General features: G+C 43.7%; 1 protein-coding gene across 3 annotated transcripts in view; it reads right to left on the bottom strand.

Annotated features, from left to right (window-relative positions):
- Positions 1-27820, bottom strand: part of jade2 (jade family PHD finger 2) — a 178708-nt gene that overhangs the window by 21459 nt on the left and 129429 nt on the right. For all 3 annotated transcript variants that reach the window (XM_063053278.1, XM_063053280.1, XM_063053279.1), the window contains exons 12-13: positions 25628-26125; positions 11887-12004 (exon numbers count right to left, since the gene is read on the bottom strand). In XM_063053278.1, coding sequence (XP_062909348.1) covers positions 11887-12004; positions 25628-26125 — 616 coding nt within the window. The remainder of the gene's footprint in view (positions 1-11886; positions 12005-25627; positions 26126-27820) is intronic.

Genomic DNA, 27820 nt, shown 5'->3' with positions numbered 1-27820 from the left:
CAACCACAGGAAGTGACCTACGTCATCTAAAATTTTCCAGCTCTGATCTGGCACATCCACAAAAACAACACAGGAATGGAGTTAACCCATTCAATGCTCTTAGTGTTACGTACAGAGCCAGGACAGTTGTCAGCAGCCTTAGCAAGCTCTGGAAATCCGAAATAAAAATTCCAAATTGCTGGAGATACTCAGCAAGTTGACTAAAATCTGTGGAGAAATCAACAGTAGATTGGGTAGCGATTTAGTTGAACAGCTCTGTTCACATTCAAAGGGTGATCCTGGGCTTCCAGCTCTCTATCACCTTAAATCTTTTTCCTGCTCCGTTCGCCTGGCTCTGACTATTATGCTGACCCATTGTATTGCTCAAGGAACAGCATTCCATCACCAGTCTAGGCATGTTGCAGCTCTCAGAACTTAAAATTGAGTTTGGTAATTTCAGGAGCAGCCCATTCTGATGAAAGGTCAACTTGGAATGTTACCCCAGCTCTTCTGTCTCCACAGATGCTGCTATACTTGCTAAGCATTTCCAGAATTCACTTTATTTCATATTTCCAGCATCTGCAGTATTTTATATCTCACAGTGCCAGCACCCTTTTCAATAGGTTTCAACAGGTACATTTAATGCCAATTTTTCAGTGCTCTTCTCATTTATCCCCTTTTATTTGATTAGACAGTTCAAGAGTAACTTCATCAATCTCTCAGAATCATAGCATCCTATGTCCATGATTTCACAAACACTCCCCTTCTTCAATCTACCCCTCCCTCTGTAATGTCAAGTATCTTTGACTTTCATTGTTCTTTGTCACTGGTCATAATTAGGAGCAGAATTAGACCAATTTGCCCATCGAGTCTGCTCCGCTATTTTATCATGGCTGATCCAATCTTCCTCTCAGCCCCAATCTCCTGCATTCATTCCGTATTCCTTCATGCCCTGACTAATTAAGAATCTATCAACCTCTGCCTTAAATACCATAGAGACTTGGCCTCCACAGCCACCTGTTGCAACAAATTCCACAGATTCACTGCTCTCTGGCTAAAGAAATTTCTCTTCATCTCCACTCTGAATGGACGTTCCCCTGTTCTGAGGCAGTGTCCTTTGGTCTTAGGAACTCCTCCACAATAGGAAACATCCTCTCCACATCCACTCCATTGAGGGCTTTCAACAGTCGATCAGTTTCAATGAGGTCCCCTCTCCATTCTTCAGTCACCCTCCCTTAGTCAGTGACTGAAACCTTAACTCTTTCTCTCTCCACTAATGCTGCCCGACCTGCCGAGTATTTCCAGCATTTCTATATCTATTTCTCTTCATGCTCTACTGCAGTGAATTAGGTCTAAGGTGGTGCCAGCCCAATATCTGAAGAATGCTGCACTGACTGAGCTACTGTGTTTTGGACAGGACTTGACACCCAGGCTCTGTCTGGTTTCTTGAGTGAATGATATAGTACAGCGGTCCCCAACCTTTTTTGCACTGCGGACCGGTTTCATATTGACAATATTCTTGTGGACCAGCCGACCGGGCGGTGGGGGGGGGGGTAGGGTTGCCAACGGACAAGAGTAGCAGTCAAATACGTTGTTTACCCCGAGAGACTACAATGACCATGAAGCCTTGCGCGGACACCAGTGTGCTTGTGTGATTTGCGCATGCATGTACCTGCCAATTTTTTCTACAAATCATTTCTGGCGATTCTGTATGGGGGGGGGGGTTGTTAATCACGACCGGAATATAGGTGATAAGTGGCTAATACACTCAATTTCGTTTCTAAAAGGGTTTATCTAACGAATTTAATATTAAACACACAGTGCATATCATGAATATAGTGATAAGTCAATTATCGGGGAGGACAGGGAAGCTTGAAGTAAGTGTTGAACGAACTTCCAGTAGAAGTGGTAGAGGCAGGTTCGATATTATCATTTAAAGAAAAATTGGATAGGTATCTGGACAGGAAAGAAATGGAGAGTTATGGGCTGAGTGCAGGTCAGTGGGACTAGGTGAGAGTAGCGTTCGGCACGGACTAGAAGGGCAGAGATGGCCTGTTTCCATGCTGTAATTGTTATATGGTTATATAAGTAAGTCAATAGCATCATAACATTTTAAGTAACGTTTGGATATTAAACACACAGCACATATTTTCCCTGTATGAACATATAAAATCATTGCAACACACCAATATCGCTGAATCAGTGGGAGCCCTGGGCTTGTTTCCCTGCAATAAGACGGTCCCATCAAGGGGTGATGGGAGACAGCGATACTTGAAGGGGGTTCCTTATGTCCAGTCTATTCAGCAATTTAGTTTTCGTTGCATTCATTGCAGAGATATGTTGGAAATGGAAGCAACGTTTTCAGTGCTTTCGTGGCTACCTCAGGATATTTAGCCTTGACTTTGATCCAGAATCCGGCAGAGATGTTATGTCAAACATACTTCTCAGCCCGCTGTCATTTGCAAGCTCGAGGAGTTGATCTTTTTCCCGCACTGACATGGATGACACACGGGTAATGACCTCGCATGCATAATGGCTCAACAGTGGGCGTGACAGGGAATGAGGAAAGGTGCAGCTGACTCATATCGCCAAATCATATCGTTTCCTCGCGGCCCGGTAGCACATGCTTTGCGGCCCGGTAGCACATGCCTTGCAGCCCGGTGGTTGGGGACCACTGATATAGTAGACTCCAAAGAGCAGAAATCTTTGCACAGAATTTCACTCACTCATCAACAAAGCAGATAGTTTAACCTTAGCTTCCCGTTTGTGCAATCCTGCACTGTGCTGTTTATTTATAAAACATTACAAAAGGGTTAGAGATATTTTGAGACTGTAGATGGTACTACACAGACTCGAATTGTTTCCTTCACAGTTATGGGTTCACTGTTGACTACACATCTCCCTGGAGTTATCTGCAACTCAAAGTAACAGCAGTGTTACTATACATTTAGTGTTTAGCCTCATTATACCACACAGTCACGGGGACCACAGAAACTGGAATAAGCAAACTGGGAGAGGAATGCAATATATCTGTGGGGGATGGGGAGGGGGAGAGGGAGGACTGAGGCCTAATGCAGGGTTTTGACCCAAAATGTCAACAATTCCTCCTCCTTGACAGAAGCCGATTGGCTCACTCAGCTCCTCCAGTGGTTTGTGTTCTTTCTAACACAGGAAAATCTTCAGTTGAAGAGCTGGACTGTGGTGTCTGAACTGCACTGCTGCTTTGTCACATAGCAGCTTCAAAGATAGCAACTGAGCACGTAGGGCAAACGGGCCGACTCTGAAAGCTGAAGCAGCTAGAAAAGTCGCTTTAAGACTGTGCAACAGAACAGAGCTTTCCAAAAGACAGGGAAAGCTGTATTTGTCAGAATACAGCCCCTGCTTTGCTTGGAACTGCCTGGTGACAAGCTGTGACTAGATCACATGTATGCTCCCAGTAATCTGTCCATTATCGTTCCTTAACGTGACATACACCAAATGCAATATTACACAATACAGATGGCTATTCAGAATGCTCCTACATGTTTTGTACATTGGTATTGAATAACGCGTACCAGTAAGTTCTGTCTGTTCCTGGCCCTTTAGTGAGGATGTCACCACCTGTCAACTGCAAAGAATATCACACCTTCTGGTGCTACTGTCACACTTGCCAACAGCATAGCAGCTTCAGGAGTCTTTTTTAAGCACCATGTGAGGTACTAGGATCTCAAGAGCAAGGTCTGTGGTTCAGCTTAAGACTGAATGAAGCCCATCTTTGCCCCCCACCGCAAGTAAATTTTGGAAAGCGTCTTCCCTTCTCTGAAAGCAATGCAGTGAATTAATTGGCGAGTGAATCAAACCAGATGAAATCAAATCGACCGAACCAAGTGGATCAAAACCAGATTTTGTCTTCTTTTATAACTTGCTCCTTGAATTAAATATCTGAACCAAGAGCTACAGTTGGAGAGCAAAGAAGAAGAAAAATTCTGGCCAATATTTACAGAACTGTAAAGACTGAGCTCCCTACATTCCAATCGGTCAGTTCTTCCCCACTCTCTCCAATAAAAAAAAAATTAAAATGACTAATAGCCTTTTCTTGGTGAAGAACTGACATTCCTCTACTTTGGAAAGTAACTTTATCTCAGTGAAAATGCTCAAGCAACCAACAGGTGGTTTTGGAAGTGGTGGGACGGTAGGTAAACTAAGGTGCGGCTCTCAGCTACAGCATAAGGGATGCTGTACTCGCTCCTACTGGTCCACCTCCATGTTCTTGTATACTCTTTCTAAATGACTTTTGTTGCAGAGAAGTACCATTTGTGGTTACAGTGGGGGAACCCCTTCGACTATTAATTTGAGTCATATCTTTTTGCAGTTTCTAAGTCTGCTCGGAACAGTTCATTTAAATCATTGATATATTTTTTTTGTTGGCAGGGTGAATCAGTTAAAGAAGTGTTATGGGCTGTATTTGACCTTTAGCAGCCAACTTTAAGTCCATGTAGTCAATCTGGAGGAACGCCGAATTGGCTTCCATGCAATGGAAGCTCCAGCTGCTGGTGAACAAAGTCTGGAGCTATCAAGCAATGCAGCATAGCAGAAAAAGATCCATGATGGTGTGCACTGGCTGTTGTGGGACTTTTGGAAAAAAAAAACCCAGGTTCAAAAACTTAGCATAAACAAATGTAGGGGGAATTCCTTCAATACAATCTGAATGTGCCACAGGGCCAAAAGGTTGGTTATGAGTGTAGTTTCAAGCCCAGGATTTTACCGCTGACAGGTCTGAATAGCATCTAACTGGAGATTCTTTTCATTCCCTGAGATCTGAAAACATTTGTTAAAACCTAAGAAACAGTAAGTGTGGTGCAAGGGGTTCCATATGTAGTTTACGTTATAATTGCAAGTGGTGGCTATGGAGAGAGAACTATCTTGTATTTGGCAATTCTCAGAGGAGCTGGGATGGAGGGAGGAAAGCCCATCAGACAAAACTCCTTCACCCAGTCTCCATCCAGTGAAAAAACCCCTCAGTTTTGGCTTCCTTAAACTACCTATCTCTCTTTTCCTTTAAGAGGTTCCTGAAAATGCCAGTCCTGATGAGGGGTCTAGGCCTGAAATGTTGTGTTTCTTCCACTCACTCCATTGAAACTGCCCGACCTGCTGAGTTCCTCCACTACCTTGTGTGTGCTGCTCCTGAAAGTGCTCCTCAGAGGTTCTTCATCCAAGATTTTGGTTAGCTCACCTAGTATCTCCATCTGCGGCTTCCTGCCAATTTAGTTTTGATGGGACTTCTGTGTTTCTCCTGGGGACGTTTCGCTGACTTATAGGTGATTTGAAAATGAGGATACAAAAAAACTAGCCATGACCTTCAACTTCTCTCAGTTTCCTATACCAGTAACAATTTCCATTTATTTAGTATATTTAATGCAGTTGAACGTAGAAAACACAACATTATACAGACCTTCCAGCTCATGACGTGTAAACTTTATAACCTACTCTAAGATTATTCTAACTCACTCTCTATTTTTCTATCATCCATATGCCTATCTAAGTTTCTTAAATACCCATAATGTATCTGCCTCTACCACCACCCCTGGCAGTACATTCCACACACTCACACTGTGTAAAGAACTTGCCCCGTATTTTCCTCCAATCACCTTAAAATTATGCCCCCTGATATTAGCCATTTCTGCCCTGGGTCTCTGGCTATCCACTCAATATATGCCTCTCATGATCTTGTACACCTCTATCAAGTCACCTCTCATCTTCCTTCGCTCCAAAGAGAAAAACCCGAGGCTACTGAGTCTATCTTCATAAGACATGCTCTGTATTCCCGGCAGCATCCTGGTAAATCTCCTCTGCAACCTCTCTTAAGCTTCTACATCCTTCCTATAATGAGGCAACCAGAACTGAACACAATATTCCAAGTGTGGTCTAAGCAGCGTTTTATAGAGCTGCAACATTACCTCGCGGGCCATTCCAATACTAATGAGGGCCAACATACCATATGCCTTCTTAACAACCCTGCCAACTTGCACAGCAACTTTGAGGGAGCTATGGAAATGGACCCCAAGATCCTTCTGTTCTTCCACACTGCTCAATATCTTGCCATTAACCCTGTATTCTGCCTTCAGATTCCACCTTGCAAAGTGAATCACTTCACACTTTTCCAGGCTGAACTCCCACTGCCTCTTCTCAGCCCAGCTTATATCCTGTCACTCTCCCATTGTAACCTACGATAACCTTTTACAGCATCTGCAAGCAGGGGTTCCAGAACAGATCTCCGCAGAACACCACTGGTCACCAACCTCCAGGCAGAATATGCTTCATGTACAACACTCCCTGCCTTCTACGGACAAGCCAATTCTGAATGCACACAGCCTAGTCTGCCTGGATCCCATGACTCCTGGAACATGCCAAAGAACATCACAAAAATATTATCAAACAAAATCTGATCCCCAGACACCAAAGAGCTTTTAGAGCAGATGAAAAGGTAGAGTTGAAGGAGTGATTTCAAGGAGATAAGGAGTAGATAGGATGACAAAAATTAATTAAAAAAGAGATTACAGAGTCTCACATTATTTGATATTAGATGGTGTTCAAAGAGATTTAGGTGTTCTTGTAAAAAAAACCCACAAAATTAATATGCAGATATGAATAGCAATTAGGAAAAAAAAGGTAGGTTGGCTTTTTTTACAATGGGTTTGGAAGAAAGAATGAGGGAAATCTTCCTACAAATAAACACGGCTTTGGAAAAACTGTTCTTGGAGAAGGGTGTGCAATTTTGACCCTTCTACTTGAGGATAACTTCTTTGGCTGTCCATCGGTTTTCGATGTTGACTGAGGCCTGGGCAAGGTTGTATAGAAGACTGGCAGTTGCCCATGCTGCAAGTCTCCCCTCTCCACACCACCGATGTTGTCCAAGGGAAGGGCACTAGGACCCATACAGCTTGGCACCGGTGTCGTCGCAGAGCAATGTGTGGTTAAGTGCCTTGCTCAAGGACACAACACGCTGCCTCAGCTGAGGCTCGAACTACCGACCTTCAGATCACTAGACCAACGCCTTAACCACGGCCACGCGCCACACTTGAGGATAAATATGTATCTTGAAATCAATGTGTATCAATAATCAATGTGTATCCTAAAAGATGGAAGCATACATGTTAATGACGGAACAAGAGCAGAACTGAAGGGGTGAAGTGTTGGAGGAATTTGGAGATGGAAGTTGTACCTCAGCAGGAAGCTGTGTGGCCTCGGTTGTTGTGTGGACCAAGCCCTCGTGCCACGGCTAGGAGACGCCGGAGCTGGTGTGGCACAGTGGGCATCCATGCAGGGTTGGGGGCTGGGCCCCCATCGGTGCTGCCCTCCAGTGCTTGCTCGGTGGAAGATAAGATGGAGTGCATTAATCTGGAGCTGCACTAGTGCGTGATGATCGGAACTGCTGTAGGCTTGTTCTTGCCAACAACATCCAATGTGCCATCAACTTACAGGACATGACACTCAGGGACGCGGGCTACATGATTATTTTTGTGGCTGCATGTTGACTGCTATTGTCATTATATGTGCTAAATGTGCCTTGTGCTGTTTATGATTGCTGGTACTGGGCTTTGCAACTTGGCCCTAGAGGAATTCTGTTTCGTTTGGCTGCATTCATGCATGGTTGATTGACAATTAAACTTCAATTTACAGAGACAGGAAGGGGTGAGCCTCTGTAAAGCTGAAAAATATAAGAATTTAAATATTAAAGGTAGATCCAATATAAGTGACGGGTGGACATGTTTGACGAGGGTTTCAGAGCAGGGTCATTGATTAGAGATGTTTTGGAGGTGCAAACTGTTTTACTAATGACCTAGACAAGTGGTGCGAAAGTCAGTTTTGAGGCTCAAATGAACTGAATGAATCTCAGGGAAAGTGAGTAGATGGCAGCCTGTGATCAGCATGCTAGTGTAGGAGGACAAAGAACACCTGGACGTAAAGTCCAGATCAGCCCAGATGAAGGACCATGGCCCAAAACATTTCCCTCTTTTGTAGCAGTCTGACTCATTGATTTTCAGAATCAGGTTTGTTATTACTGACAAATGTTATGGAATTTGTTGTTTTGCTGCAGCAATGCAAGACATAAAAATGACCAGAAGTTACAAAATAGATAAATAGTGCAAAAGATGATAATAAGGTAATATTCATGGGTTCAAATACGATTAAAAAAGCTTTCTGGAAGAGCTTCAGATCAACTGTCTAGGGAAGAGGCTATCATCATCCCAGAAGCGCCCGGCTCAAATCTGAAAAGTCGTTGAGCACAGATTTGGACTCACTTTGTAATTTAACCCTTTCAGCACTGACCTGTGTCTGGCCAATCTGAAATCCACCACACAATTTCCAATGATATAACATCCTCTCTTGGGGCACAGCATGGAAATGGTTGTCATCATCCTGACTGTGCTTTGGCATTAAGGCCACTCCACAGTATCCCAGTCATCTCCTCTCAGACAAAGACCAATGCTCCAATTACATCATTTATTTTCTTTACTGCTCCATTAGGTTTCAGAGACTTCAGTATTTTGGATCCCCAAACCTGACTGACTTCACATCCAAGAATACTTGGTTGAATAAACGCATGGATTTCTCTCAGACTTTGTGGCCAATATTGGCTCTTACACAATGACAAACAAAATAACTCACATTTATGAGACATAGCAGACATGGAACAGCTGCAGCATTCACCTGTGCAAGTTACTCCAAGTGCTCTCCACATGCAATTTCATCTAGATCAATCATTCCATCGCTGGTATGCCCGCAGTGAGTTAATCAGCTGCTGGGCAATTAGGGAAGGGAATAGTCTGATTTTAGAACAACTACTAACAGTACTCTCCCTTAGTTTACTTGTACTGTCGATCCACCATCAATGGTTACACCTCCTTTTCACCTAGGCTAATATCCCAGATGTAATAGAACATGTTCCTTTAAGGGCAACTTTAATCTGTGTCATCAAACATTATTGGTTGTTGGCACTTAAAGATGAACTGTTTTCAATATTCACCAGTTGTACTTGAGGCTTTCCGATAGCCTATTACTTTACTGATGAGGTACAACTCATTTAGACGCCAATGATCTTACCCAAGTTTGCACAGAATCTTGAAGGAAATTTCGTGATTCTATATGAAAACCAAAATTCCTTCATGGAGTGTTTTAAATGTAATTATACAATTGCGAAGAAGTAATGAATTTCATGTTGCAGGAAAGCTTAGAAAGGGGTTATAACAATAGCTTTATTTGTCATGTGTGCATCAAATCATACAGAGAAGCGCGGTGTTTGCATCAAACCAAATCAGTGAGGGTTGTATTGGGCAGCATACAAGTGTTACCACTCTTCTGGCGCCAACTCAGCATGCCCACAACTTACTAACCCCAACCACACATCTTTGGAACGTGGGAGGAAACCCAAGCACCCGGAGGAAACTCACTCAGTCACGGGGAGAACACACAAATTCCTCACAGACAGTGGCGGGAATTGAAACCCAACTGGTGACCGCTAGGGCTCGCCAACGCACTACCGTGCTGCTAGGAAGTAACAGGAATCTGTGTAATCAGTCTCCAGTATCAGCCCTAACCCAGTACTTACTTGACTCTTGCACTGAAGTCCGAAAGCTCTGGAGTCTAGACTTAATTTCAGGTTCATTACTGTCTTGGCCAACGATCATTCCTCAATCAAGGGCATCCAAATACATTTCCTAAGCATTTTTCTTATTGCTATTTGTGCGGTCATTATGCGAGCAAATTTGTTGCTTTTTTTGCTTACATAATAACCACGGCCACACTTCAGAAATACTTGAATGAAATATTTCAAGTTGGCGATAAAAATACATCCTTCAGGGTCTTAAGCCAAGAGGTTGTGTCACACAAATGTGATTGAAGATTTTGAACAGGTAACGAAGCGTATCAATGAGGGTAGGGTAAGCTTTGCACAGCCTTTGTGAAGTTCCCCACAAGGAAGACTGGTTCAAAAGGAATCCAGGGCAAGTTGGAAAACTGAATCCGAAACTGGCGATACGATAGGAAACAGAAGGGGATGGTAGATAATTGCTTTAGTCATTGGATGTCTGTGACTAGCAAGGTTTCATAAGGATTGGTGTTGGGACCACTGCTGTTTGTAATATTTATGAAGGACTTGGATGTGGATGTAGGGGGCACAAGTTTGTGGATGACACAAAGATCGCTGGAGCTGTTGACAGTGTGGAGCATTGCCTTCGGCTGCAGAAAAAGTCACTTTGTTGGCGAATTGAGATGAGAAATGGCAGAAGGAGATTGGTCCAGACAAATGTGAGAAGAGCCAAAACAGCAAGTTACTGGAGCAGTGCTCGTGTGGGGAGAGGAACCGTCGATGAGGTTAAGATCCTGCATCAGGACTCAGGGTGGAGGGGGAAGATAGGCAGTAAAAAGAGGAAAGGGAGAGGGGTGAGATAGATGCCCATAGGCGATATGTGGACCAAGGAGCGATGAAGGATGATGAGCAGAAGGAGCCAGGTGAGGGAGAGGATTCGGCCGACTTGGGAGATGGAGACTGGTGGGGTGGCAGTGGTGATAGTCGGAAGCAGACAAAGAATACAAAAAGAGGCAGGTGCGGCCAGGTGGGAGAGGGGAGAGTGGAGATGGAAACAGGCTGGAGAAGGATAAGCAGCAACACAAAGGCTAAGTATTATAATCTGATAATCAAGGAAAGTGATAATGGGAAGGGAGAGATGAAGGGCAGTCGGGGGAAGGGATACAGTGGGTGACGTGTGTATGAAACAGACGGATGGACCCAGAAGGGGGATCAAAACAGGTATTTGAGGGATTGAGGGGGTACAGGAGAGGGAATAAAAATGGAAGGACCAGACGTGGGTCAGAAGCAGATAGGGCGGGAAGTACAGTAGATAAAGATCACTTGAGATTGGAAATTCAATATTCATAGCATTGGGTTTAACAAAAATTTGGGAATACTAAAGGCAAGGCTTTAGTTGGGCCTTAGGGAGTACTGAGGAATAGAGGGACACAAGAGTGCAAGTTCACAGCTCCTTGAAGGTGTTGGCATAGGTAGATAACGTAGTTACGAAGGCAGAGGAGAAACTGGCCTTCAAGTACAGTGGTAGGGAAGTTATACTCCAACTTTATAAAACCTTGGTCAGACATGAGGTGGAGTTCCACATGCACTCCTGGTGACTATGCTTTCGGAAGGATGCGATGGTGCTAAAGAAGGTTCAGGGGCTGCTGCTTGGGATGAAGCAGCTCAGGCTGGAAATGTTACTTACTTTCTCCATGGAGAGAAGGTTAAAAGGGGACATGACTGAGATACATAAAACTATGAGGAGCACGGTTAAAGTAGACTGTAGGACGGTTCTCTCCATATCGGATGTAGGACATGGATTTTGGTAACTGGAGGGAAAATATTTAAAGAAGTCATAAGGAGATCCTTCATCACTCAGGGGGTGGCAAGTACCTGGAACGCACTGTCTAATAGAGTAGTTGAAGCTGTGTCACTGACAACATTGTGTAAGTGTCCAGATAAGTACACTCTGCATAGAGAGCAACGGACCAAGTGCTAGGAGATGGGATTCATGTGGAAGGGTGTCCAGTGATCGATGTGGATGAATTGGGATGACTGGCCTGTTTCCATGACTCCAGCACTCATGGCTTAGAAAAAGGGATGAAAGTAGAAGGAAGAAATGGCGGGAGAACTCAGCCGGTCAAACAGCATACAGGGAGGCAGAAGGTGTAAGATGATGCTTCAGATCAGGAGTCTGCAATGGATCTCAACCCAAAGCACTGATTTATAATTTCTGCCTCTACAGATGCTGCTTGACCGGCTGAGTCCTTCCACCATTACTTTTCATTCCAGAATCCAGCATCCACAGTTTCTTTTGTTTTCAGTGAATGACGACACTTGATTCAACAAAGTCCTACCTCGATGGAGATTTTCTTCTATCAGCTTGGTTTGATGGTGGAATATTTGTTCCTGAAGCCTGGAGACTGATCGTTTCATTTTCTCTCTTCTTGTCACCATGTAGCAAAGATTTCTAACCTGTTGAATCAAACAAGTATAATTATTACCCCTCTGCACTCTTCATACTTTCAACATTAGAACACAACAATATTAAAAAACAAAGGAGCTGGTTGTGGACTACAGGAGGAATGGAGACAGGCTAGCCCCTATTGACATCAATGGATCTGGGGTTGAGAGGGTGAACAGCTTTAAGCTTCTCAGCATACACATCACCGAGGATCTCACGTGGTCTGTACATACTGGCTGTGTGGTGAAAAAGGCACAACAGTGCCTCTTTCACCTCAGACGGTTGAAGAAGTTTGGTCCGGGCCTCCAAATCCTAAGAACTTTCTATAGGGGCACGATTGAGAGCATCCTGACTGGCTGCATCACTGCCTGGTATGGGAACTGTACTTCCCTCAATCGCAAGACTCTGTAAAGAGTGATGCGGACAGCCCAGTACATCTGTAGATGTGAACTTCCCACTATTCAGGACATTTACAGAGACAGGTGTGTAAAAAGGGCCCGAAGGATTACTGGGGACCCTAGTCACTCCAACCACAAACTGCTCCAGCTGCTACCACCTGGGAAACGGTACCGCAGCATAAAAGCCAGGACCATAGGCTTTGGGACAGCTTGTTCCACCAGGCCATCAGACTGATTAATTCATGCTGATACAATTGTATTTCTATGTTATATTGACTTTCCTGTTGTACATACTATTTACTACAAATAAATTGCACATTTAGATGGAGACATAAAGATTTTTACTCCTTGTGTATATGAAGGATATAAGAAGTCAATTCAAACTGACAAGGTTACATGAAATTCTGTTAGACAGAACATAAAGTAATGACCTCACTCAATAAACACGTAGAAGGCCTTCACAAAATCTTGTTTCCTAAAAGGCTCAATCAGCACACAAGAAGTGTACTACAATCACAGGTTTACAGTTGATGCGATATACGTATTTATTGCGAAACTGTCTCAGAAAGAGCACATGGAAACAATGATCTACACCTAACATCAAGACTATATTAACACCAAAAGGATAGAAAAAAACAAATCTGTTTTTCTTAGATAGCTGTGTAGGGTTGAGACTGACTTGCTCTCATCTTGGTTCTGTGGGTTCTGAGATGCCTAATGAATCCTAAGTGGGATCGGCTCTGGGATAAGTGGGGCATTTGGTAATTTAATAAGTGGTCTGTGAGTTGTTTGGACCACTGCACACTCATTCTGCACTTTGCGCTTTGCTTCTGTGCTCCTGTCGCAGTGACTCAAAGTACTCGTGCTTTACTGGATGCTGGTCCACTAATTTAATCTATCATGGGCTAGTTGTTCCTTTAAAGAAGTTTTCGAATGCCCCTGAATCACTTTCCATGACAGAGCTTGGCAACATGTTTTGGAAGTCTGATGTCTAGCTATATCTACTGAATTTGTCTTTACTTTCAGGAACCTGTGGAGGCAAAAGGACGGTCAAGGTTTCAGTTCAGGATCTGCATCTGGGCTGTGAGCGTAGAGCGGAAGAGCCAGGATAGAGAAATGAGGGGGAAGGTGTGAGACAGAGGACGGTAGGTGATAGATCAAACCAACCAAGGCGAGGGACAATAGGCAGAAGGAACCAAACACCTCCCTCCCACCTGCTTCCATCACTCAGCCTACAAATTTACTTGGGTTTCGTCTCTATTGGTTCATCTTTCCACTCCTGCCCCCCCCCCCGCCCTGTGGCATCATCTTTCCCTGACTTGGTTCCATCTATCTATCCCCTACCAGCCTCTGTCTTTACTCTCCCTCTTCCCTTCCCTCACCTAACTCCATCTGGTTCCACAAATCACCCACCAACCCTTGTTTCCTCATACTGTTATCTGCTGACTATCTTCCCTCAACACACTCCTGATGCAGGGTCCTGTCCTGAAATGCTGACCATCTCTTTGCCCCTGCTGATACTGCCCGACACTCTTTTGAGTTCTTCTGGCAGTCTACCTTTTGCTCCAGAACCTTGTTTATTCAATCCTAATTGCCTGGTAATCCGAGCAGAGATTTATTATTTTACAGACGAGCTTTAACCCCGGCGGGAATGTCACTTCTTCATTTGGGCATGCCAATTAACCAATGGTACAACTACCCTTAAGTACTTCCAAGTTCTCAAAGTGAAAAGGATGCTTGAAAATTTATACCATTTGCTCAAATCACAAACAAATTACCAATTACTTTGTCCCAGGAATTTGATTTTTACTCAATGGTAACTTGGTACATGAAATGATTGCGCTCCATTCCATTAGTACCAACCCAACAATCAGTTCTAAGACCTATTTTAAAGGTAGCACACATCGACTATAAGTTTCTGTTTTGTTTTAAAACACTCTCCTACAGACAGGAATATCCCACTTTAACAGCTGACTAATTTCATCCTGAAGCTCAAGTTCTGTGCTGTATCTCTAAAATAAAAGAAATAATTATTTCCAATACATTCAGGTTGGCCTGGCATCTTTCATTCAGGGATGGTGTTATGTTGACAAACAAAAGGTTTTTCTGGCCATCTCTTAGAAGGTTGGTCAGAAAAATAGGAGAGAGAGAGAGAGCAGACCCGAAGTGTGAACTCTCTTCCCTTTTCAATAGATGCTTCCTAACCTGAATATTTTCTGCATTTTCTGTCTCTATCCACAGAGAAGTGGCTGATCTTTGATGACTCTTAACTATGAAGGACAGTGTGAGGTCCAGAAGAGATGTCTGTCTGTCTAGGTACCATATCCGATGCAGACTTTGGTGACCGTGGTTTTCCATATAGATCTATCCTTCGTTTTTTGGATGACTTCCATTTCCTCGATGTGCAGCCACCTGGCTATGCTTTTGATGTACATAAGCCGAGGTCTTCCTCTAGGTTTACTCCTCTCAATCTTTCCAGAGAGTATGAGTTTTTCTAGCTCATCTTTCCGCATGATGTGTCCTAGGAATCTGAGTTGTCTTTCTCTTATTGTTGGTATGAGAGATCGAACTGCTTGGGCTCTTCTGAGAACTTCTTCATTTGATGTGTGTGTGGTCCATGATATTTTTAACATTCTCCTGTAGAGATACTACTACTTTTTGTTTTTGGCTCCAGCTTGTGGACAGGTACAAACAGGGATCTGGAAGAAGACCACCAGCACTGGTGAAGCTGAGTGACAGAAACACGGATGAAGGGAGAAAATAATGTTTAGAAAAAAGTAACTTACTGTTCAGTGACGATTTGAAATTTAGTGTAAGAGACACTCAATATCGATATACGGCTCTAAAAGCATCCAGCTGTTTAATAATTATGTCACAGTACTACTATAAGTAAGCAATGTGTAATAAAAAAATCTTGCAGCATCATAATAATTAATAATAGTTCAGTAATAGCGTAATTAAGGAACTGCAATGATTTAAAGTGTTTGTTTGTAATGAAATCTCTGATGGTTAGCCATACCAAGGCAAAACTGATCTTGGTGGCTTTGTGATGTGACTGTTACCAAAGACGAAGAATTGTGGTATGATTCATGAGTAAAAACGAAGATGATAATTCTGACAGTCATCCGCATGAGTACTGCAAGACTTGATAACTCTGTTTGCTAGCAGTGGCAACATTACTGTGCTGTTAGGCCAATATTCCTGCGCAGTTGACAATGTTAGGGCTACAAAGAGATGCAAGATGCTAGTTTTTAAAAATACCACAAATTCAAAGGCTGGAAGAGACAGTAAAGTTTATACGTGGTGGGATTACTGCAGTCAGATTTAAAAGCCTCTCCATCTGCATCCATATGACTGACTATTAACTGCCTACACATGGAAACCACAAGCGAGCTCAGAATAGCAAGTTGACACAAGCATGAGAAGTGATGTACGGGGAGATGGATTGATGGGTTGATGAGAGCTAACGATGATAAAAAGCTGTTTGCAGTGCTCAGAATCCATGGCACACATCATTATTTGCTTCCAACTGCTCTTTATGGGGGAAGTACACCATCAGTAAATGTGAGTAAGCTGGTGGCAGAGCATGATGAATGACAACTGAGCAACGTGTGGACGATGAGATTTACATACCAATGACAAAGGCATAAACGGGGATGAGGTCCTGTGCAGAGAGTGTCGGGAGTTAGAAAAGAGACTGAGGAGCAGGCAGTAGTCTCTAGATTACTCCCGGCCCCATGTGCTAGTCTGGGCAGAAATACAATACAAGGGAAAGTTAATGAAGAGCACCTATTTGTGGGGCAAGTCCACATCGGACGTGTGGGGGGTGCTTGAAGACCAAGTGCACAGGCTACAGGGCAGCCATGCTCTGGTCAGAAGGATGGACAAGGATGGCTTGGTTAAGAGAATCCTGGATGTTGAGGGAGGTGACGAATTTATTCAAGAGGAAAAAGAAGCAAGAATCAAACAGCTCTTGAGGATTGTAAAGACGCCAAGAAAGAATACAAGGAGGGAATTAGGAAAGCCTAGGAGGACCATGAAAAGTCTGTGATAAATATTATTGAAGGCATTGTATACATATATCAAGAGCAAGAGGATAACTAGGGAGAGAGAAGGACCTCTCAGGGATAAAGGGGGGAACATTTGCTTGGAAGAGGAGGAGAATCCTTAATGAGTGCTTTACGTCAGCATTTACCAAGATGAATGCGGAGGAGAGGGAGATCAGTGCCGAGTGTATTGATATGCTGGGGCATTTTGAGGTAAAGGAGGAGTAATATTGGGCATCTTAAAGAGCATTAGGGTGGCTAAGTCCCCAGGGACTGATGGAACATACCCCAGGTTATTGAGGGAGACAGGCGAGAGATTGCTGGGGCCTTGACCAATTTCTTTGTGTCCTCTCTACCAACAGGCGAGGTCCCAGAAGGCTGGCGAGTAGCTAACGTTGTTCCATTATTCAAGACAGGAACCAGGGATAACCATGGAAACTATAGATCGATGAGTCTCACAGCAGTGGTTGGAAAGTTACTAGAGAGGATTCTTAAGGGATAGGATTTATGAGCATTTGGAAAACCATGGCCTAATTTGGCAGAACCAGCATGGCTTTGTGCAGGGCAAGTCTTGTCAAACTAACTTGATCGAGACTTTTTGACAAAGTGACGAGGGTGATTGATGGAAGGTAGAGCCGTGGATATTGTTTACATGGATTTTAGTAAGGTGTTTGACAAGGTCCCTCATGGGAGGCTCATCCAGAGGATTAATATACATGGGATCCATGGTGAATTGACTGTCTGCATTCAGAACTGGCTTGCCGACGGAAGACAGTGGCAGTGTTTGAAGGGACTTGTTCTGAATGGAGGTCTGCGATTAGTGGTGTTCCACAGGGATCTGTACTAGGACCTCTGCTGTTTGCAACATACATAAATGATCTAAGTTAAAATGTAGATGGGTAGGTTATTAAGCTTGCAGGTGATACGACAGGTTGTGTGGCGGATAGTGTAGAAGACTGGCATAGAATATAGTGACATATAGAACAGTTGCAGACATGGGCAGAGAAATGGCAGATGAAGTTTAACCAGCCTAATGTGAAGTGCTGAACCTTGATAGGTCAAATGTAAAGATACAATACAGTGTTAAGGGCAAGACCTTAACAGTGTTGATGAACTTGGGGGGGGGGTTCAAGTTCATAACTCCCCCCCAAAAGGCATATAGAATGCTTGCCTTTATTACTCAAGGCACTGAGTTCACTAGTCAGGAAGTTATGTTGCAGCTTTATAAAACTCTAGTTAGGTCACATCTGGAGTACTGCATACAGTTCTGGTCACCCATTATAGAAAGGATGTTGAGGCTTTGAAGAGGGTGCAGAAGAGGTTGACCAGGAGGCTGCCTGGTTTAGAGGGCGTGTGCTATCACGAGAGGCTGGACAAACTTGGGTTGTTTCCTCTGGAGCGGCAGAGAGTGAGCAGAGACTAGACAGAGGTTTATGAGATTATGAGAAGCATGGATAGGGTAGACAGACAGTATCGTCTTTCCTCGGGTTGAAATGATCAATACCAGAGGGCATGCATTTAAGGTGAGGGATGGTAACTTCAAAGGAGATGTCAGGGGCAAGGTTTTTTACATTGAGAGTGGTCTGTGCGCTGAATGGGGTGGTGGTAGAGGTAAAAATATCAGGGACTTTTAAGAGACATTTAGATAGGCACATGAATGTGAGGAAAGTAGAGGGATATGGACCTAGTGTAGGCAGAAGAGATTAGTTTTGGCCAGATTTGGGAACAGCTTCTTCCCAACTGTGATAAGACTGCTGAATGGATCCTGACCCGGATCTGGGCCGTACCCTCCAAATATCCGGACCTGCCTCTCGGTACTTTTTGCACTACCTTACTTTCCATTTTCTATTTATGATTTATAATTTACATTTTTAATATTTACTATCAATTTGTACTCCAGGGAGCGCAAAGCGCAGCATCAAATATCGCTGTGTTGATTGTACACTCTAGTATCAATTGTTTGGTGACAATAAAGTAAAGTAGTTTAGTTAGCCACTGATTACTAGTTTAATTGGTTCAGCAGAAGACTGTGAGCTGAAAAGCCTGTTCCTTTGTTGTACTGGTTCTCTGTTCCTGATTGATATTGTTAATCCTGATTACCATGAGATTCACTACAGGTTTAGTGCCTCTCATCTGATTTGTTAACCAGAGCTACCAAATTCACTGGTGTCTGATAATAACTTCTGAAGCATTTGAAAATGCGTTACATATCCCAAAGCTGCGATTCATTAATATACAAGATGCGAGTGATGGGAAATGGAACAATTTCTAATTAGAGGAATCAAACACGCAGACTAAATTTAATGTAGCTTGGATATTGAGTAAAAGTCATTTAAGTTTTGTCTCAGGAGCAAGGTAAGATTTCCACAGCATTATCAAGGACCAGTCAAGTGAGGCTGCACTCCTAGTCAAGTCCTGTCAGCAGCAGGTGCGGGCTGAAGAGTTGTAGCTATTACAACTTTATCTCTCTCCCTCTCTGCCTTTCTGTCTTACCATGTTCTGCATGGGGCCAAAGTCCTACCCAATTTGTTCTGACACGCAGTCGTCACTTTATCAGGCTACTGAGTGTACGTTCATGGACTTCTGCTGCTGTAGCCCATCCACAAGGTGTTAAGTGTTCAGAGGTGCTCTTCAGTCAGCACGTGACTGTTGTGAAGTGTGGTTAGCTGAGTTTTCACCTTCCTGTCGGCTTGAACCAGTCTGGCCATTCTCCTCTGACTTCTCATTAACAAGGTGCTTACGCCCACAGAGCTGCTGCTCACTGGGTGCTGTTTGCTCCTCACACCATTCTATGTAAACTCCAGAGACTGTTCTGCGTGATAATCCCAGGAAATCAACAGTTTCTGAGATACTCAAACCACCCCATCAGGCACCAACAACATTCTAGGGTCAAAGTCACTTAGATCACATTTCTTCCCCATTCTGATGTTTGGTTTGAACAACAACTGAACCTCTGGACCACGTCTGCACGTTTTTATACATTGTGGTACTACCATGTGATTGGATATTTGCATTAACGAGCATGCGTACAGGAGTATATAATAAAGTGGCTACTGAGTGAATGTGTAACAAAAATATACATGCCCTCTTAAAGAGGATGATGATTTGTTTGAAAATGCATAAGAATTCTAATTGCTGGGACTGATTTTACCGGGTGTTCACTTGATGTTGGACAACTGGGCACATCTTTTGAGTGGCCTTCAGACTGAACAATTCACTTCAGAAAGAATAAGCACCCTCGGTGACGGAGGCTTTCCCTTCGTCAGCTTAGCTTAGTGTCAAATACTGACTCAGACAAGATGACAAAATGTCATACCACAATACCATTCTCTCTTTTGGGTTTGCAACTGAACGCTAACTAGTTAAATGCAGAAGCAATATTTCCGCCTAGATTCTCTGGTATTAGATTTTCTGAGCTTGCTAACAGCAAATGTAAAGGTGCCCTCAGGCTGGATACCTGGGGAACAACGCACATTTTCACTGAGCGATGTTTAGTTCTCAATCCCACCTCCCCCCTTTCCAGGGGACTGGACTTTAATTGGCATATCATTACTGGGTACTTAGCAGAGTGGATATCAATTCAGGTGTTCCATGACACCAAGCACCAATGCATCCTCTTCTCACTGAATGACAATTTGTACGACATTACAGAGCTAATTGAGTATGTAGTCATCGTGTTAAACAAAATGAATTTCGAAAAAAGAATGTTACTACTTTGCATAACCTTCTTCCATTTCCTCCCTCCCACCCACACACACCGACAGTCCTTCAACTCCTGGACAGGCCGCTGGCTGGACCTAAAGTCTCCAAGCTTTGGCCACCAGGCTTCGACTCCCAGCCTTCCGATTGACCTTTGGGCTTCAATCTTCAGTATCAAAACCTGGACTAGCTGATGACAGGATGCTGAAATCCAGACAATGGGCGCGAAGACTGGCCAGCTCTCGTGCCTCCTTTTGTACTGACATTTGATCTCAGGACCCAGCTAGCACAGTCCAACATCCACAGATGTCCTTTATCACCTACCAACATCGCTGGACTTGGACTGCAGAGCGGAGGTCTGGACTCCGGATGTTCTCCATCCCACGTCCACATCGCTGGCCTTCTAGAACAGAGGCCTAGAATTCAGATGTCCTACGTCCCACATCTACATTGCTGGCCTTCAAAAGTGGAACAGAGGCCTAGAATTCAGATGTATTCCATCCCACATCCACATAACCGGCCTTCAAAAGCAGAACTGCACTTATGGTGTGCTGCTTACACTTTCTTGGATGCCCAAATTGGGCATTCTTAACTTCCAAGCCAAAAAGCACAACGATCATGCTGAATTCCATTTCAAAAGGTCAACTATTATTTTATTAGGCATCGAAATTCTGTGCTTCCAATGACAGTGATACAACAATAGTCATTTGCACAGTGTGCGCGGCAAAGCTAATGACTCCTTCATGTTATATTATGCTGCTACTTGGTATCCAGGGCATTGACTGTTTCCACTTCTCTCCCACCTAGTTCAGAAACACACATACATTCAATGCCAGCCCTCCTGATGTGTTCACTGATTTGTTTTTCTCTGACTCAATAATTTCCAAATAACTGTTGTGTAAATGACATCAAAAAATAAGGACATTTGCTTTTCATTACAGCGTTAGCAATTAGCTGTAATGAGGCATCACTTTCTTTGGCTGATCTTTAGAAACATATGTAATGTTATTAAAAAAGGTGTTCGGTTGTTTGATCTCATTTCACTCAGAGGACAATGACAGCGTATATAATTATGCGGCATTTAGATATTGAACTATGACATGGTGATAACCTACACATATACCTCTATATTCATTGTGATTTTATAATGTGTTCCCACTGCAAGTAAATTCTACAAAGCAGCTCACAAGTTCATGTTCCAGATTTCCAACAGAATGAGTAAACACAAGAAAATCTGCAGATGCTGGAAATCCAAAGCGACACACACAAAATGCTGGAGGAACTCAGCAGGCCAGGCAGCATCTATGGAAAAGAGTAAACAGTCAACGTTTCAGGCCAAGACCCTTTATCAGGTCTGGATAAAAGCGATTAGAAGTCGGAGTAAAAAAGGTGGGGGGAGGAGAGGAAGAAACACAAGGTGGTAGTTGATAGGTGAGACCGCGTAAGAGGGAGGGGTGAGGTAAAGAGCTGGGAAGTTGATTGGTGAAAGAGATAAAGGGCTGGAGAAGAGGGAATCGGATAGGAGAGGACAGAAGGCCATGGAAGAAAGGGAAGGTGGAGGGACACCAGAGGGAGGTGATGGGCCGGTAAGAAGATAAGGTGAGAGAGGGAAATGGGAATGGAAACGGTGGGGGAGGGGGGTGCAATTACCGGATGTTCGAGATATCGATGTTCATGCCATCAGGTTGGAGGCTACCCAGACGGAATACAAGATGTTGCTCCTCCAACCTGAGTGTGGCCTCATTGCGACAGTAGAGATGGCTATGGACTGACATGCCGGAATAGGTATGGGAGGTAGAATCGAAATGGATGGCTGCCCAGAGATCCCGCTTCGTCTGGCAGAGGAAGCGTAAGTGCTCAGTCTCCCAATCTACGTCCGATCACACTGATATACAGGAGGCCACACCGAAAGACCGGATACAGTAGATGACCCCAACAGTGTCGCCTCACCCAGAAGGACTGTTTAGGGCCCTGAGTAGTAGTGAGGGAGGAGGTGTAGGGGCAGGTGTAGCACTTGTTCCGCTTGCAAGGATAAGTGCCCGGAGGCCAATGGGGAGGGATGAATGGACAAGGGAGTCGTATAGGGAGCGATCCTTGAGGAAACTGGGGAAGGGAAAGATGTGCTTGGTGGTGGGATCCCGCTCTTATGGCGGAAGTTACGGGAAATTATGTGCTGGATGCGGAGGCAGGTGGGGTGGTGGGTGAGGAAAAGAGGAGCCCTATTCCTGGTGGGGTGGCAGGAGGATGGGGTGAGGGCAGATGTGGGTGAAATGGAAGATATGCGGGTAAGGGCAGCGTTGATGGTGGAGGAAGGGAAGCCCCTTTCTTTGAAGAAGGAGCACATCTCATTAGTTCTGGAATGAAAAGCCTCATCCTGAGAACAGATGTGACCAAGACGGAGGAATTGGGAGAAGGGGATGACATTTTTACAAGTGACAGGGTGGGAAGAGATTTAGTCCAGGTAACTGAGAATCAGTGGGTTTATAGAAGATATTAGTGGATAAACCATAAACAGAGACAGAGAGATCGAGAAAGGGGAGGGAGGTATCAGAAGTGGACCAGGTAAATTTGAGGGTAGGGTGGAAGCTGGAGGCAAAGTTGATGAAGTTCACGAGCTTGGCACGGGTGCAGGAAGCAGCACCAGTGCAGTCGTCGATGTAACGTAGGTAAAGTTGGGGAGTGATTGGCTTGGAACAGAGACTGTCCCACGTAGCCGACAAAAACGCAGGGATAGCTGGGACCCGTGCAAGTGCCCATGGCTTTGCCTCTTGTTTGAAGGAAATAGGAGGTGCCAAAGGGGAAACTACTGAGAGTGAGGACTAGTTCTGCCAGATGGAGGAGAGTGGTGGTGAAGGGGAGTAAAAAGGTGAGGGGAGGGGAAGGAGAACAGCTAGAAGGTGACAGCCGAAGCCAAGGGGATGGGAAAGATAAAGGGCTGGAGAGGAACAAGATGACAACAAAGGCAAGTTCCCAGGACGGATACGTAGTTGTGGTAGCAGGTCTGGGTTAGTACACGATCGAAGAGTCCAGCAGAGATCACAGAATCTAGGAAATGCTTTACACCATTTAAGTCAACTCCTTAGCTCCTGAACACATCCCTTCCCTGACGATCCACCAAACGCCTGCTTCAAATGGCTGGTCACATCAATAAAGTTATAAAGAACCACAATCAGGATTGAGTGGGACAACATCAGGATGGGATGAGAAGGGGAAGACTGAAGAGTAAGGGGAAGTAAATCTCCTAAAAGATAAGGGAACTTAATCACCAATTCAACTTCATTAAATGCTTTTCCCTCTTCCAAAGCATACTCTCATTTATTTACACTGCTTTTCAATTATTACCTTCTTGTTCTTGTTAGAGACCAAGAATGCCATTTGTATTTGCAGGTACTGGGAACCCTTTACCTCAAGAAGCCTTGACCTTGAAGATTCCCAGCCTCCTCCACTCTGGAATACTGCAATCAAGTCCTTTGGCAGTCATGTGCTTTTAAACTGGAATTTTATAAGCACTGGCCAGGGACTCTGGTAATGATTATAATTTTCCCACTGTAACTCCAGCATACTTTATGCCTTCGGCTTTCTTGGATTGAATGGCTCACTGATCTCCGTACTTTGTGGGTGTCTTTGAATAGTGAGAATCCAGATAGTTCAGAGTCAGGAATTTAGAAGTTACTTGCAAAACCATGAACATATGAATTAGGAGCAGCTGTAGCCTCTTCACTCCTTAAGCTGCACTGCTGTCGGTTAAGATCATGGCTGATCTGACTGTAACTTCAGCCCAACGTTTTTTCTAACTAGGGCAACCATATACCATTTGGTCATCCAGTATCTCTATCCTTGAGACAAAGGGTAGCTCGACTGAATCCAATTCTCCCAAAGCAAAAGAGGAAGCAAATTCAAGGAACAGGGACCATGGTAACTGGGGATGCCAACATTCTGAAATGGGAATAACTGGAAAAAAAATATAGCAAGAAACTGGAAGGAATATGTTGGACTGCAACAGAAAGCTTCACAGTTCAAAATAAGTTTATTAACAAAGCATGCCTATGTCACCATAAACTAGGCTAATAAAAAATATTCTGCAAGAATCGTATCGTGGAACTAAAGAGTTATTGGGCCACAGCATCTCTTGTGATGTGTGCCAGTGCTTCCCATTCAATATTGAGCACTGACCTCCCACACAGCCAGTGGGCTCTCCAGCCCTGACATTAGAGAATCAAGTGCACCTAACTCACTGCGTCTTGCTCTGATACTTGCTGCATAGTAATCTGTCTTCACTAGCCAGATGCAAATAACTTTTCAGTGAATATCAATGAAACTGCAGATGCTGCGATTCTAAAAGAAAAACAGGAAAAAAAAATGCTGGTGGAGCTCAGCAGACTGCGTCTATAAGCAGCACAGTTAACACTTCAAGTTGAAGCACCTTTATCGTCACAACATTTCTGACAAAGGGTCTTTGGTTTGAAACATTAACTCTGTTTCTCTTCCCCCGATGCAGACTGACCTGCTAAGTATTTTCAACTTTTCTGCTGGAAGTAACTTTGACAGAAGTACACTGTCTTTTCCTTTTAAATGTGTAAACCAGAATTTCCAAGGCACTTGCATTTGTGAAGTCCGAAAGATAGACGAGCAGAATTAGGCCATTTGGCCCATCAAGACTGCTCTGCCATTTCATCATGGTTGGTCCATTATTTCTCTCAGCCCCAGTCTCATGCCTTCTCCCTGTATCCCTTCATGTCCTGACCAATCAAGATTCAATCAACCTCTGTCTTAAATATACATAAAGAATTGGCCTCCCACAGCTGCCTGTGGCAAAGATTTCCACAGATTCACCACTCTCTGGCTAAATAAATTTTTCTTCGTCTCCGTTTTAAAAGGACATCCCTCTGTTCTGAGGCTGTGTACTCTGGTCTCAGACTCTCCCGCCACGGGAAATATCCTCTCCACATCCACTCTATCAAGACCTTTCGCCATTCGATACGTTTCAATTAGGTCACCCCTCATTCTAGTAAGTACACATTACTGGTGAAGCGATAAATTATTATGAAGGAGCAATTGCCCAGCTAATAAAACCATGATGGATACGGTGAAAAGATGGCATCACCAACGAGAGCTATTTTCTCCAGAACACAGCCTCAACTCCAATTATCGCTCTACAATTTAACCTGGATTATCATCTATTCTTCCTAGTTGTGAAGAAGGAAATTATTCAACCCAAAAAGTTAACTCTGTCTGAATGCTGAGTATATCCGACATTTTTAATTTTATTTCAGATTTACAGTAGATGCAGTATTTTGCTTTTCAATCACGCACACACACACAATGCTGGAGGAATTCAAGATGTCAGGCAGCATCAATGGAGAGCAATAAACAATCAACTTTTTGGGCTGACAGCCTTAATCAGGACGAACGCTTTTAAATGACTGGTTTATATGACAGTTGTTAATACAAGTCTGTATTTGATGCAATTAACTTTAAGTTTCAAACTCACCCTCTCCAAATCTTGGCGAAGGTGGGTGAAAAGCCGCAACCTTCTGTATAAGATGTCCTGCTCCTGCTGGGCGAGATTGTCCACTTCGTCTGTTTTTGGAGCGAGGAGAGGCTTGTTGAAGTTTGACTTCCTCTTGAGCCTCCAGTACTGGTAGAAGAAATCCACCAAGACATCAGAGATCTGAAGCTGCTGAGCTACGTCTGTGGGCTTCACCAGTTCATAGAATTCTTCCTCCAGCTGCTGCAGCTTCTGCTTTCTGAGGCTGGCCTTCTCCAAGTCCTGCTCACTCTGACTCACCTCGGCATTGCCATCGGCAGCCACACTGAGCTGCCGGGACTCGTCCCGTTTGTTAGAGCAGCTGGTGGGAGTACTGCCATGCTCTAGGCAGTAGGACTTAAACTTGACTTCATCATTCTCTGCTAGAATAGTCCTCATTTCCAAATTGTGATCAAATGCACAAGTGACGTGGAATGCTGTTATACAGGAGGCCATTGAGCACTGGAGAGAGGAAAGATAATTTCCAAACAGATTAATGCGTACTCTATTAAGTAAAGGAACATTAGCAGAAAGATTTTACTCTATGGTTTTCAATTCTGCTATGGCTTTATTACCCATGCACCAGGTAAAAACATCTTCCTTCCAGTGCCGGTTTCTAGCTCCACACTAAGCCAACTATGACATGACAACGCAGCTTAAAAAGTTACCACAACCTTCAGCAAACCAATAGCGTTTGTGAACTTACCCACTGAGCAATCACGCTCCTTTGGCAGCAAGTTTATCACTAATATTTCTCTATCAGAAGTGAACAATTTGAGCATGTGGGAGCTACCTTGATCTAACAACAAAAAGAACTTCAAACATTTGGCATGAAATTTGTGAGACCTACTTCAATGCTACCTGGTCCAATATACACAATGTAGTTTCCGTTTTTCTTGCTAAGTAATTACTTTTCTTTAAATGCAGTGATATCTTATTTCCTTAACTCCCTAAACTGTGGTAACAGCTCCAGGGCACTTAATTAGAAAAGCCAGTATCTTAAGGTTTTGTTGCACGTTACTTTATTTTAAGATCATTCTTAATACATAAGTAACGTCCAAATGCTTCCTTGAGATATCAAAGGTCTTTAGCATTGCTAGAAAACTTTGATGTCTCAAGTAGTAAGAATAGTAATTTCAGATTAACTTGTTATTAATCATCTGCTATGAGCCAAAAATGACGCTGTAGAGTTGCTTCAGCAGTCTGTGTTTTTGCTCCTGATTCCATGTCAGAGTAAGATCATGGCAAAGTGGAAAACACTGTGTGTTATGGTCCTTATTATCCGGTGTCCGTTAAACAATAGGTGATCACTGATGCTTCAGCTCCAGTTTGTGTCAGAAGGGGTGGGAATGTTTGCTGCGTGGTGACTGACATCATCAGATAACAGATCTAACACTGGGAAAACATTGGATTTATTAATGCGGGACTGTGACTGAAATTGCCTGATTCTATTTTGTGACTGACATTATTTTTCCTGGGATGTTCACTCAGGTGATGTGCTCCAGATAAAATTGAATTTAGATTGCATAGTGCTGAGATAAAGCAGTGCCATACAAAACAATCTCGAGGCAGAAGTCCTGTTTTGCATTAGAATCCACTTACAGGGTCAAAAATACAAGACAGGGAAGTGGGAAGGGTTTTGTTTACATAGTGAACGGTTCAAGCACAGAACTTCCAGACTTAGCAAATGACGAGGCAGAAAGCCCAGATGCATTCAGAAGGAATTTAGAAATTAGCATGAGAGACAAGGTCGTGGAAGAAATATTCTGGAGGGCTGAGATGTGGTAGGTTGAAAAGGAAGAGATCTGAGTGGGGCAAAAACATCATCACAGTCTCATGAGACTGTGATGCTGTAAGTCAAACACTGGGAACAGGGTTGGGAGATGAACTCTTCTGCTGTTTTATTGTCACCGTGAACAGGAAAATATATTTTAATTTACTGATGCCCCGGTCTACAACCCATTAAGTACTTAAGGAGTCACTGTTGTGATGGAAGAAAGCTCCCACAAAAAAAATGACAGTATGACATGATAATGGTTGACTGAGGTAGAAATATCAGGGATAACACCCCCCACCACATCCCTTCAAGGACATTGTACACATGGATAAGGAGTAGTTTAACAGCTCATCCAGGCATCTCCCATTGCATTGCATCCC

Source organism: Mobula hypostoma, chromosome 7 (assembly GCF_963921235.1).
Source record: "Mobula hypostoma chromosome 7, sMobHyp1.1, whole genome shotgun sequence".
Classification (NCBI taxonomy): domain Eukaryota; kingdom Metazoa; phylum Chordata; class Chondrichthyes; order Myliobatiformes; family Myliobatidae; genus Mobula; species Mobula hypostoma.
Note: the sequence above shows the minus strand (reverse complement) of the source record. Positions and strands in the feature narration are given on the sequence as shown.